Genomic DNA, 12,421 nt, shown 5'->3' with positions numbered 1-12,421 from the left:
GGCACGAGATTCGAACGTAGATGGAAACAGGTGTAAGTAGTGAAATAAATTTCGTCACTCGAAGCTGGTACTCACCGCGTTTGTTTCTCAACTGTATAGATAGAGCATTTGAGTTAGGGGAGGTTTTATGGAATGTGTGTTGGTCTCAAGCATGCTTGAAAGTGTAGCCCATGAGGGAGAAATAGAAGAGTAAAGCGTAACTTGCTCCCATTTTGTATCAATCAACATTGCGTCTTTTGATATCGAATTATATCAAAAAATTTAGGCATTGGTCTTTTGTACATTTAGTTTTAATTTATTTTAATGGCGTAACTATCGATGGGACTGTAGCAAGGTTTCCGTTGTTTCTCAAATGGAGTAGTTCGTCTAGTTTTGTCGAGCTTTCAACATATGGCTATCCACATAAAGTTACATCTCTGCAGGCACAATGTATTGTTAAGCCTTTATTTTTATGTGATTCTCTTTGTATTTGATAACTTCATCATTATTAACAATTTGCATTTTATTAAGTATCTGCGTGTTTTTTAGTGTCTTTTATTAATACTGGTTCTTCTACAAGTGAATTTTCTGTTTCAATGCACATATATTACAAACATATCGCAAATACTAGTCATATCATTATACCATGTTGTTTTTACATACAGTGGCCGGCAAAACAAAGTGCCCACTACTTACAATTTAATTTTTTTTTACCTTTTTTTTCGTGAAAAATGAAGTAATTATACTGCTTTATTTTTTGAAACATTGTTCGTGGCATGCTTACGAATGTGTAGTATCATATCATAACGAAAAAGAGAAGTTTGCTTCAAGAAAAATTTTTATTTCCAAAATTTAACAAAATCACTGTGCCAAATTAAGTAAGCAGTAAATAAAGTAGTTATTCATTTCACAGAAAATATTTTTCTGAACAAATATAACACCAAACTTATAATTTATAAGCAATCCTCTCGCATTCTTTACATGTTCGAGGATCTTTGGCATGTTTTTTTCAAAACCCATTTTTTATAAGATGTATCCCAAAGTATTGATGAAGGATGTTAAAATAGGTATCAGCCATAATAGTACTTTCGATTCACACGAAGGTATATCGTGAGATTGTTGAAAAACTGGTATTTGGACAGATGAGTTCTAATAAGAACTGATGTTCAAAAATATCCAGACGCGATTCAACAAACTGTTTTGTATGAAGGGTGCAATGTGATGACCAGGGAGGGGATTTCTATAGGAGAAGTGGGGAGCATGGTTTGAATCGACGGTATAATAAGAGCTTATACCTATATAAGCATCCTGTGTGAATTTATCTGTTTTCTGTGAAACATACGGATTTAGTAAATAAATTAACGTTCCAACAGCAGACTCAAGCTATACATGAAAAATGTTTTAATTTGTGTTCAATCGAATCGAATAAAACTTCTTTAATAACTCCCACTTAGTCATAATTTTAATCCTATCGAGATTTCGTGGGCAAATTTTGATGCAAGTGTAAGGAAAGGAAAGGATTAGGACAAACAAAATATGTTAACCGTCATGTGTAAAACCGCCTACCCGGGTAAGTCTCGCATTTTAATAACAAAATAACTTTGGATTTAAATGCCTCAGAAAAGATGTTTTCCACCCATGTGCAAAATATAAAAAATATCAAAAATGTTTAAATATTTTTTTAAATTATTTAAGTTTATATACCCTTCACATGTACAATCGCCTACCCGGGTAGGCCATACATTTTGTATGGAAGAATTATGTTTTTCGTGGTTAAAAGCGTATATCTTTTGAATTACTTGTTAGATTTGAATAAAAATTGTCTTATAGGGTCACACAAATGTTTTAAAACATATCGTAGTAAAATTAGAATTTTAAAAATCCTGTCAATATTTTTTTTTAATCAAAAATGTGCTGTAACTCCAACACCCCAACCGGCCATGCCGCACGTTTTGAGAGGATGCTTATGTCTATTTCTTTTGTTTCAAATGTTGTATTACAATGTAACAATACTTTGAAATACTGAAAATATCTCTTTTAAAATGATACCAACCACTACAAGCAAACGAAATAGAATTGGCTGAAAGTTAACACACACACATTAATACTTTTGTCATAATGTTACTGCCTTATAGGGATGGGTGTTTTGGAGCGTACCAATGGCTCCGAAGTTGGCTCGGCTCCCACGGCTCCAGAGCCGGATCCACATCAACAGCTCCGGAGCCGGATCCGCACCAACAGCTCCGGAGCCGGGTCCGCATCAACAGCCCCGGAGCTGGCGACGAATCAATGGCTCCGGAGCCGGCGGTGAATCAACGGCTCGGGACCAACGGCTCTGGACTAACGTTTCAATAGGGACGGCATTGTATGATAGCCTAAAAAATGAATATATCTTCTCGCAGGTGTAGAAGCTAACACCCGATGTGATTGTGTGATTGTTGAACAATGTTCAACACTTATCGATTTTTTTTATAGATTCCTTTCAACATTATATACTCAGCTAATTATGGATCTTCCCGATTGAAACTTTATTGAAAATGATTTTTTGGTGCAATCTGTAAAACCGGCTCCGGAGCGTGGAGTGTGGAGTCGTTGGTGCGGAGTCGGTTCCGGAGCAGCTGGAGTGGAGTCAGCTTTGGAGCCGTGGATTGGGTTGGAGTTCCGAAGTTGTCTGGAGCCGGTCGGAGCCGGTTTTTAATAAAACATGATGAGCATATTTTATCTTTTGAAATGAACTTTTGAACTTTTTTTGTGAACTTTTGAAAGAAACGTAAGTAAAACTTAGAAAAAGACTAATCATCCACTTAAAACATGCGGCGTGGCCAGTTATGGTGGTGGAGTTAGAACATATTTTTGATTGCAAAAAATCTTGATAGGATTTTTAAAATTCTAATTTTACTACGATATGTTATAAAATATTATTATGAACCTTTAAGACAGTTTTCATTCAAATTTTAGAAGAAATTCAAAAGATGTACTCTTTTAACCACGGAAAAGATAATTGTTCCATACAAAATGTATGCCCTACCCGGGTAGACGGTTGTACGATTACGTAAAATTTTTTGGTCGTAAGCAAGACGGTTAAAGCTCTGAAATACTCGTAGGAAGAAGCAATGCCAAATATGTGCAAATAAAAACAAAATAAATTATGTCAAAAATCCTCGAACATGTCAATAATTCCAGAGGATTGCATATAAATTATGATGATGATTGATGTTATATTTTTTCCGAAAATAGTTTTTATAAAATGAATAAAGTGGGCACTTTAGTTTGGCACAGTGATTTTATTCAACTTTGGAAAAAAAATTCTTGAAGCAAACATTGCATTTTTGTCATGCTATGTTACTACTCGTTCTTAAGCATGCCACGAACAATGTTTCAAAACATAAAGCAGTACAATTACTTCATTTTTCACGGAAAAGAGTAAAAAATGTTAAATTGTAAGTAGTGGGCATTTTATTTTGTCGGGCTCTGTATAAATTCGTGTCCACATGTGCGCTATATGTGCTCGCAAAATGCAAAAACATCAAAATGAGTGACACTTTGTTCTAGAAACGCAATCTTCATTCAGAATACTGGTAGAATTATTTTAAGTACCACAAATATATGACATATGATAATGGTATCAATGAAAACATAATTTTTGCATATTTTGAAACTCTTTTTAAACCATACTCCTACTAACAAAATCCAAATGCTTTCCCGTTTTGCCCAACAGACCTGCAAACCTGACAGATCGAGAAAGCATGTTGGTTTTGTTGCTATAAATATTTTAGGAAAATACCTCCTCATTTTTTCCAGTCAAATAATTATAAATTCCAGATAATCGATGAAATTTATGCTGCAACAAAAATATATTGGAAACGTTTAAAATTTTACAACATTTTTATACAGTCACTGTTGGGCCAATATAATAGCGTTTAAATCAAAATTATCGTTTTTATGCTAAATATTTACCCGTTTAGAAATGCTACTGTACCTTTTATTGACTTAAAGAATGGACCCATATCCTTTATTGAATTTGATAAAACTAGGTTGTATCATGCATAATTCTATACAAAATACTACGAACTGCGTGCATATGCGTTACGCGCTCTCCCATCGACACGCATTTGAAAATATATCTGTGTTGTTGTAGCTCACGTTTCTTAATATCTGATAGATATATTCTCAATGACTTGCTTTAATAGGCAATTAATCCTAATGGTTAAATTTAGCATTTATTCACACATTTGATTCATGAAATTGGATCTACAGGCTTTTAAAAAGACTTTTACGAATCAAACTGTATGGACACAAACAGGATAATTGTACCAATTTTTATTTACAAGAAGCGATTAATAATAATTAATCGCTTCATAATTAATAACGATTAGATGCCCTCAAACGATAAGATTATTTGACCACAAATCTATTCCCACATCACTGCCGAAACAAATGTAATGTAGAAAAATTCCTTGCAACATTTTCATGCTGGCCTGTTGCAATTGGATGATTTTGCTACTCGCTTCCTTCTTCACGAACCTTGCTCAATTTCCCCATGTACGATGAAAAATATTGCTAGATGGATGATTTTTAGGCAGAAATTGAAATTATCGTCTGAGAGCATCCGTAAAAAGTTTTACATACTGATTATCATTGTGCCACTAATTGGCCAGTCACCACGTCTCTTTTTCGTGGCTGTAAGCATATACGGCTGATTCATATATTAAATGTATATTTGATTTACAGGGCTAACATTGCATTTGCATTTCAAACCTGTACATTTTGAATAACGTATTTCTTATAACTAGTCTGATCAACCTTATATAATTGAGGAATTGGATAAGCACTAGGTTGAGGATCAAGATGAGATAGGAGTAAATGATGGTGGAGATGGTAATGTTTTCTCGGATATAAAATTGGTGGTTATACCGGGCACTCTCGCGATAGTTCTGTTTCAGTATGGTCGCCAGACAGAATTCCCATTATCGGTGGTCTGTCCTACCTGGCTAGTATTATCGGAGTGGCCATTCAATCGCCCACCGACAACTCCAGCACCACTCAGTACTCGATGAGTTGATTCGTCGAGGGCTCCACGGGCCATTGCACTGCAATTTCCAATGAGCGACAATTCAGGATTAGTAATGACCGCTACACCACCACTCTGATTTCCATGGCCGTGTCCACCAATTAGGTTTGCTCCTGTCTGATGATGATGGTAATGATGTCGATGAGACACGGCCGCTGCCGCAACAGCCGCAGCTTGGGTAGTACCAGCCGTAAGATGGTCCATAACACTCTGAAGTTCGCCAGCATGCATAGCAGCAGCTGCTGCTGTTGCCGCGGCGGCTGATGCACTGTTTTGTACCGGACTACCTCCAGTAGCAACGGCAACAGCAGCTGCCACTGCTCCGTGCGTGGACTGGATATGATGGTGATGATTTACTGCATGTCCGAATCCTCCCACCGATTGGTTTGCAGCTGTGTATAGCTGTGAGTATAGTAGACTAGCTGGGAGGACGGGGTAGAGTGGTGATCCATTACAACTGCTGGTCCCATTCGAACCGACAAAGTTGGGTGTTGTGGATGCGTTGGATCCTCCATTGCTTTGGCTCATAACAATGTTTGAGAAATTTTGATGTAGTCCATTGCTATTACCATCTCCCCCACCATTGCTTCCTCCACCATTAGCACCACCATTTACACCGCTGCTGTTACCAGCACCGGTGGTAGTTGTGGGACCGCTGCTGGGACCAAGGTTGGGTGTGTTGGAAGTAAGTAAGTCATCTTGCACAGGAGATTCAGCTTGCGACGAGTCACTTAAACTACGAGGTTCACTTTGATTGCTGGTTAGTCCGTAGGCGTCGACGTGATTGTTAGTACTCGTTGACTGTGCGTATCGGGGTACTATAAGACTATTCGACAAATGAGCGGGAATTTGCGGAGTTATGCTGTTTCCGCTACTACCGCTACCACCAGTGTTGTTCGAGTTATTGGTAACGCCTCCTCCACCTGAGATTATATTTGTTTGCACCATGTGGCTTGTGGCTTGTTGTGTTGCCCCAACCAGGCTGCTTAGGTGTTGGTCCAGGTCGGTAGCCGTTGAGTCCGGTAACACTATTAAAAAAAAATCAGATAAGTAAATCCCATCATAAGACGTATTGAAAAATATTTCAAGCATGTCATGCAGCGTTCGGAAGTCGAGTCGATCGGACGTGTTTGACCTAGCTACCGTGGTTTAATAGAGAGTAGAAATGGGCACACACGTAACTGTGATAGTGTGAGTAGATTAGTCGTCGTAGTGGCAAGCTATGCTCGCGATCGCAAATAAAAGAACAATGCGTGTCCAGTGATAGTAGTAGATGTACGTCTATCGCGATACCTAACCGGAGCAAGAAAACCGGATTGAAAGAATCAAACCGCGAACGACCTTCATGCTCATCGTCGTCCAGCACGTACAGCTTAGTGGCGGAATATGAAGTAAGCACAAATGATCAAAATGAAATGCCTACTAAAGAGATGAACGTCGACGGGTTCCAACCTATGTTAAAAAAAACGTAGCGTGTGGAAGGTGCAGAAGATCTTTAAAAAGAAACCAAGGCCGATTCCTCCTTTGGTTTCCAACACAGGTACCGCCGAACAAAAAGCAAACGCTATTTCGCTCCGATTTGCAAGTGCTTTATCTCTTGGTGATCATATTGACAGTCCTACGGAATCGGAAGTAGGCAGCAGTATGGATCATCTACAAGAAATATTACGAACAGCTGTGGAGATGTCGCCTGTAACGGTGAGTGACAATGCCCGTGAAAGTGAAATGTACCCTTAAAGGGATAATAATTTTTAAGGCACCAGGGTTCGAGGGGCTTTTCAACATCGTGCTAAAACATCTCAAAGGCAAAGCTCTCACACTAGTAAATAACATTCTTACTAGATGCTAAAATATCCTACCAGCGGAGCAATTTGGATTCCAACATTGTCACTCCACCACTCACCAGCTGCTACGGTTTCACAATCCGCTACAGCATAACAAACGAGCGTCAAAATCCACAGCCATTGTTGTCCTCGGTGTTGAAAAGGCCTTCGACGATGTGTGACACAATGGCTTGCTGCATAAAATGATGTGGTTTGAGATCCCACTCCATCTCGTAAAGCTGATGCAGAGCTACATTAGTGGAAGATCGTATCAAGTCTTACTTGGTTCGACCAATTCGGTTCACCAAAGACATCCCGGCTGGCGTTCCGCAAGGCAGTATCTGCTGTATACATCGTATATAGCTGACCTGCCAAAGCTGCCAAGATCCTGTCAACTCTATTTATATGCTGACGACATTGCACTGACAGTTGAACGGAGGGGTTTACCACAACTTCGCAATACCACCCAGCGTTGCCTGGATACCATCCATAAGTGGATGACAACCTGGAAAGTTACACTTAATTAAGGGAAAAATTCAAGCCATGATTGCCCCACATAGGTAGAAAGAAAGACTGTTAAACCTTAGCATAACTATAAATATGGACGGTATCCCACTTACAAGGGAGAACGAACTTTAGTATATAACAGGTTGGCTGATAAGTCCCCGGTCTAACAGAGAAAAACACATTTTTTTGTCAAAATTCGTTTTTATTATTCAACATAGTTCCCTTCAAGAGCGATACAACGATTATAACGACCTTCCAATTTTTTTATACCATTTTGGTAGTACTCCTTCGGTTTTGCCTCAAAATGGGCCTCAGTTTCCGCGACCACCTCTTCATTGCAGCCAAATTTTTTCCCTGCGAGCATTCTTTTGAGGTCTGAGAACAAGAAAAAGTCGCTGGGGGCCAGATCTGGAGAATACGGTGGGTGGGGAAGCAATTCGAAGCCCAATTCATGAATTTTTGCCATCGTTCTCAATGACTTGTGGCACGGTGCGTTGTCTTGGTGGAACAACAAAATAACAAAAGTTGCTTGACAAAAGACGCTCTGTCTCACAAACTAATTGACATACAGACGTCAAATTTTGAATCATTTGAAGGTTGGTACTATATAAAAATAATATGCATTTAATACTAGCGGCGCCATCTATGTGTCAGACCGGGGACTTATCAGCCAACCTGTTATTTCGGCCAATTCGCGGGTCGGAATGATAGGAGTGGTAAAATCGTGTGAAAATTAAAACAAGTTTAGCGTCAGAAAGATCGTTGCTAGGACAATCAGTTTGCGGTTAGTGTGTTTCGGCCATCGTGAACGAGTTGGCGTCAGTGTTCGCCATCGCAATTTGAGGAGTGTCGTTGAACCTTTAAATGGCGAAAGCATCGAAAGAAGCAGAAAAAATGGTGCCGTGGATAAGAATTTACCAAGATCGATTGGCAAGCCTAGAGCAATTTGAAGAATTTATAGATAATTACGTGGATGCACAACGTTGTGAATTAAGTAGTCAGCTTTTGTCCTTGGAAGAGGCAAAAAAGACTTATGAAAGCGTGGGGGAAAAGTTGTTATTGGAGTATGATGAGTGTGATGAGGTACAGTTAAGAAGTGAGAGGAAGGAGTTTCAAAGAAAGTATCACAAAGTGAAGGGTTTTCTGTTAGAAAAACAAGGACGAGATGAAAGTGTACGACCGATCGCGAACAGTACTATGACGAACACAATGTTTTCGAGTTCACAAGTGCGTTTACCGAAAATAGAGCTTCCTACGTTTAGTAGTGATAGTACGCAATGGATGAGCATTAAGGATCGTTTCGAATCGATCCACGAGGTAGTGGAGTTGTCTGAGGTTATGAAACTGCAATATTTACTGACGTCGCTGAGAGGAGATGTAGCTCGACAATTTGAACATGTTCAACTTGTGGGGGAGAACTATTCGAGTACATGGAAGGCGCTTTTGAAGCGTTTCGATGATGAAAAGAAGCTGAAGCGCGAGTATTTTAAAGCGCTCATGGATCTTCAACCAATGGCAACAGCAACACCCGAAGAGTTGACTCGAATCGTTAATGAATCTCGACGGTTGGTGCGGCGAATGGAACGACTAGAGGAGCCAGTATCAAAATGGGCTACACCTTTAACAAGTCTGGTAAGATGCAAAATTAATCAAGATACGTTAATGGCATACGAAATCTTTGCAGCTGACACAGAAGAAAATTTTGATGACCTGATGGAATTCTGTGCAAAGAGGATAAAGATTTTGAACAACACCGTTACCGATGGGACAAACAGAATATCTACAAAAGTAGCAAATGATCCCATTTCAAGTCGTGCAGAGAACAACGGGCAGAGAAAGAAGGGAACGAAACCGAACGCAACTTTAGTATGTGCGAGCCAAGCACACAAAGCCGTTACAAAATGTTGCATTGTATGCCAGGGTGATCATCCAGTAGCAAGGTGTCCATCATTTGAGCGGCTGTCAGGAACAGAACGCCAGGAAGTAGTCAAACAGAATGCACTATGCTTCAATTGCTTGACTAAAAATCATCGATCTATCTTCTGCCGTTTATCAACAAGATGTGAGAAGTGTAAGAGACGTCATCATATGCTATTATGTAATCGTATTGCCTTTCCAACCCCACCAAGTCGAGAAGAAACTATTAACGCTACAACGCATGTAAAAGCTGCCAAGGAGCAGATCGATTGAGGGTAAGAGTTCCCTGTGTAGATGTATCGAAGCCACCGACAAAAAGTCAAGTGATGGGAAGTATTGCCAAGATATACGATCCACTAGGTTTTGTGGACCTTATAAAGATGGTGGCAAAACTTTTTATGCAACGGTTGTGGACGTTGAAGGAGGCAGACGGGACAATGTGGCCATGGGACAAGGAGTTACCAGAAGTATTGCAGAAGCAATGGGCAACGTTTTGCAGCCACTTGGGAGAGTTGAATAACGTAATTGTTCCACGATTTACCAATCCTACGATGAGCGACGATTTACAATACCACATTTTCTGTGATGCGTCGGAGAAGGGATATAGGGCATGTGCGTATTTGAGGTGCAAGACAGAAGAAGTATGTGTGGCTAATCTGCTTGTATCTAAGTCCAAGGTGGCACCTTTCGCGAAACGAATTACAATTGCAAGACTGGAGCTTTGTGCAGCATTGTTGGCGAGCAACTTGTACAATTTTTTGGAAAGCAAGATTGCCGGAAGCACCATGCTATCTGTGGACGGATTCGATGACCACATGGTATTGAATCACCTCACCTCATCAAGGTTGGAAAACGTTTGTGGCAAATAGGACGGCCAAAATCCAGTCTTTTACTAATGGATGCCAGTGAAGGCATGTCCCAGGCATGAATAATCCCGCAGATTTGGTATCGAGAGGATGTCAGCCAGCAGCCTTAGTGGAGTGCCAGCTATGGTGGTCGGGGCCATCGTGGTTAGTAAAAAATGAAGATGAGTGGCCAAGATCAGCATCTACTAAACCAGCAGAGGCGACAGGAGAAGAGAGGACAACAGCTGCATTGGTGTCAACTGAAGTTCAGAGTGGTTGGGATGAACTCTTTTCTAAATATTCTACATACAGTAAACTCCGTCGAGTTGTGGGATACTGTGTACGGTTTTTAGACAACATAAGGAGAGGCTCCAAAACAAAGAGGACAGAGCTGGTGATTGAACGTCTCACTAGCGAGGAAATACAAAGGTCAGAAAAGATGCTGTGTAGAATGGCCCAAATGGATGGATTTGCCCAAGAGATGAAGGAGTAGAAGGCCGGAAGGGGAGTGGCCCGTTCCTCAGCAGTACGAGTATGTGATCCATGGATTGATGAGGAAGGTCTGATGCGCGTGAATGGCAGACTACGGCATGCGGAAGCAAGCCATTCGATGAAGTACCCGATAATCATTCCGAAAGGACATATAATGGCGAAATTTCTGGCATATTATTGCCACATCAAATATCACCATGCAGGCCCACAAATGATGCTATCTACATTGCGTCAGGAATTTTGGATCATCGGTGCAAGGTCAGTGACACGCGCAGTGCACCTGGAATTGGTGTCCGACCTAAGCACACCAGCGTTTCTGGCAGCATTACGGAGATTTATCGCTAGAAGAGAAACGGTAACGGAAATTCATTCTGACAATGGTACCAATTTCAAGGGAGCAACGAATGAGTTGAACAAGTTGTATGAGCTATTCAACTCTACTGTTCATCAGCAAGGTATTTGGGCCTGGACAGCTGAACAGTAAATCAGATGGAAGTTTATCCCGCCTCGCGCGCCACACTTTGGAGGCTTGTGGGAAGCAGCAGTGAAATCAATGAAGCGTCATTTACTGCGTGTGTTGGGCACATCATCGGTATCACACGAAGACATGGTGACACTATTGACCGAGATTGAGTCTTGTTTGAATTCCCGTCCGATTTCACCATTGTCGGACAGTCCAAATGATTACGAAGTACAAACGCCAGGTCATTTTCTCACAGGTTCAAATATGCAACATTTAGCGGAAGTAGACTTAAAAAACATCCCAGAGAACCGCTTGAGCCATTGGAGACACGTTCAACATTAAATACAGCATTTTTGGAAGCGTTCCCAAGTAACATTTTAAGTTTTATCATAGTTCTAACAATGTTGTTATCATCATGGCATTAAGTATTCAATTAATAGGTGTTTTCTTGTATGTCCACAGAAAACCAATAAAGCTCCAATAAGCTAATAAAGCTCTTTTAAGCCTAAAAGGGCCAATCTACAGAACTCTATTAAAACTATTCGTTGCGACCTTCTCTAGACTTTAAGATCTTGTACCTTGAAAATTTAATTCAATCTCCAAGTACATGTTACGACTAAGATAATCATATCTTAAGAAGATTCGATGATCTTTAGAAAGTCTTTAAAACACATAAAAAATGAAATCATAGGATAAAAATCATAACCCGTACCACTATGAAATTGTTATTCTTGGAAGATTTCAGTGGCAATCAAAATACAACCATAACATTATCTGCCTGTGAATCGTGATAGCCAACAAATGAAATGGTCATATTTTTATGTTAAGCAATATGAAATTGCCGAAGGGCAAATTTAAATGCCAAGAAAGTTTTACTGATAAAATATTACATTGTATCTCGAATTTTGACGAAGCGCCGACATAATAATACACTTAATAAATAAAGAAATAATAATAAAAAAATTAATTAAAAATAACTGTCGAGTGTTATGCTATTTTCAAATAACAAAAAAACCTTTGACTTAAATCCCATATTGTTGCATAGTATAAAGTAATATCAAGTTAAAAAAGGTCATGTATTATTAAAGATTTAATTATAAGCATGAAATCAAACACTTGCATACACAGAAATTCAATATGGCATACACATTTATGTACCAATAAATGTCAATTTCATTAAAAAATGGTTTCCATTGCATTAAGACACTTATATCCTGATTGACGACTCTTTCACACACATTTTGATTTAATATGTATGGCAACAAACAATGTTTAGACTTAAATCTCTTAGTTTACCTATTCATGTGCTCTGTTAAGCAAGGTT

General features: G+C 39.5%; 1 protein-coding gene across 2 annotated transcripts in view; it reads right to left on the bottom strand.

The window, feature by feature from the left end:
* Positions 1 to 294: 294 nt before the first annotated feature.
* The window catches only part of LOC120956088 (uncharacterized transmembrane protein DDB_G0289901), a 350,743-nt gene continuing 338,616 nt past the window's right edge, over positions 295 to 12,421 (bottom strand). For both annotated transcript variants that reach the window (XM_049606605.1, XM_049606608.1), the window contains exon 6: positions 295 to 6,078. In XM_049606605.1, the coding sequence (XP_049462562.1) occupies positions 4,919 to 6,078 (1,160 nt within the window). In that variant the 3' untranslated portion in view covers positions 295 to 4,918. The remainder of the gene's footprint in view (positions 6,079 to 12,421) is intronic.

This window comes from Anopheles coluzzii, chromosome X (genome assembly GCF_943734685.1).
Source record: "Anopheles coluzzii chromosome X, AcolN3, whole genome shotgun sequence".
Classification (NCBI taxonomy): domain Eukaryota; kingdom Metazoa; phylum Arthropoda; class Insecta; order Diptera; family Culicidae; genus Anopheles; species Anopheles coluzzii.
The sequence above is the reverse complement of the archived record's forward strand: the minus strand, read 5'-3'. Positions and strand labels throughout refer to the sequence as shown.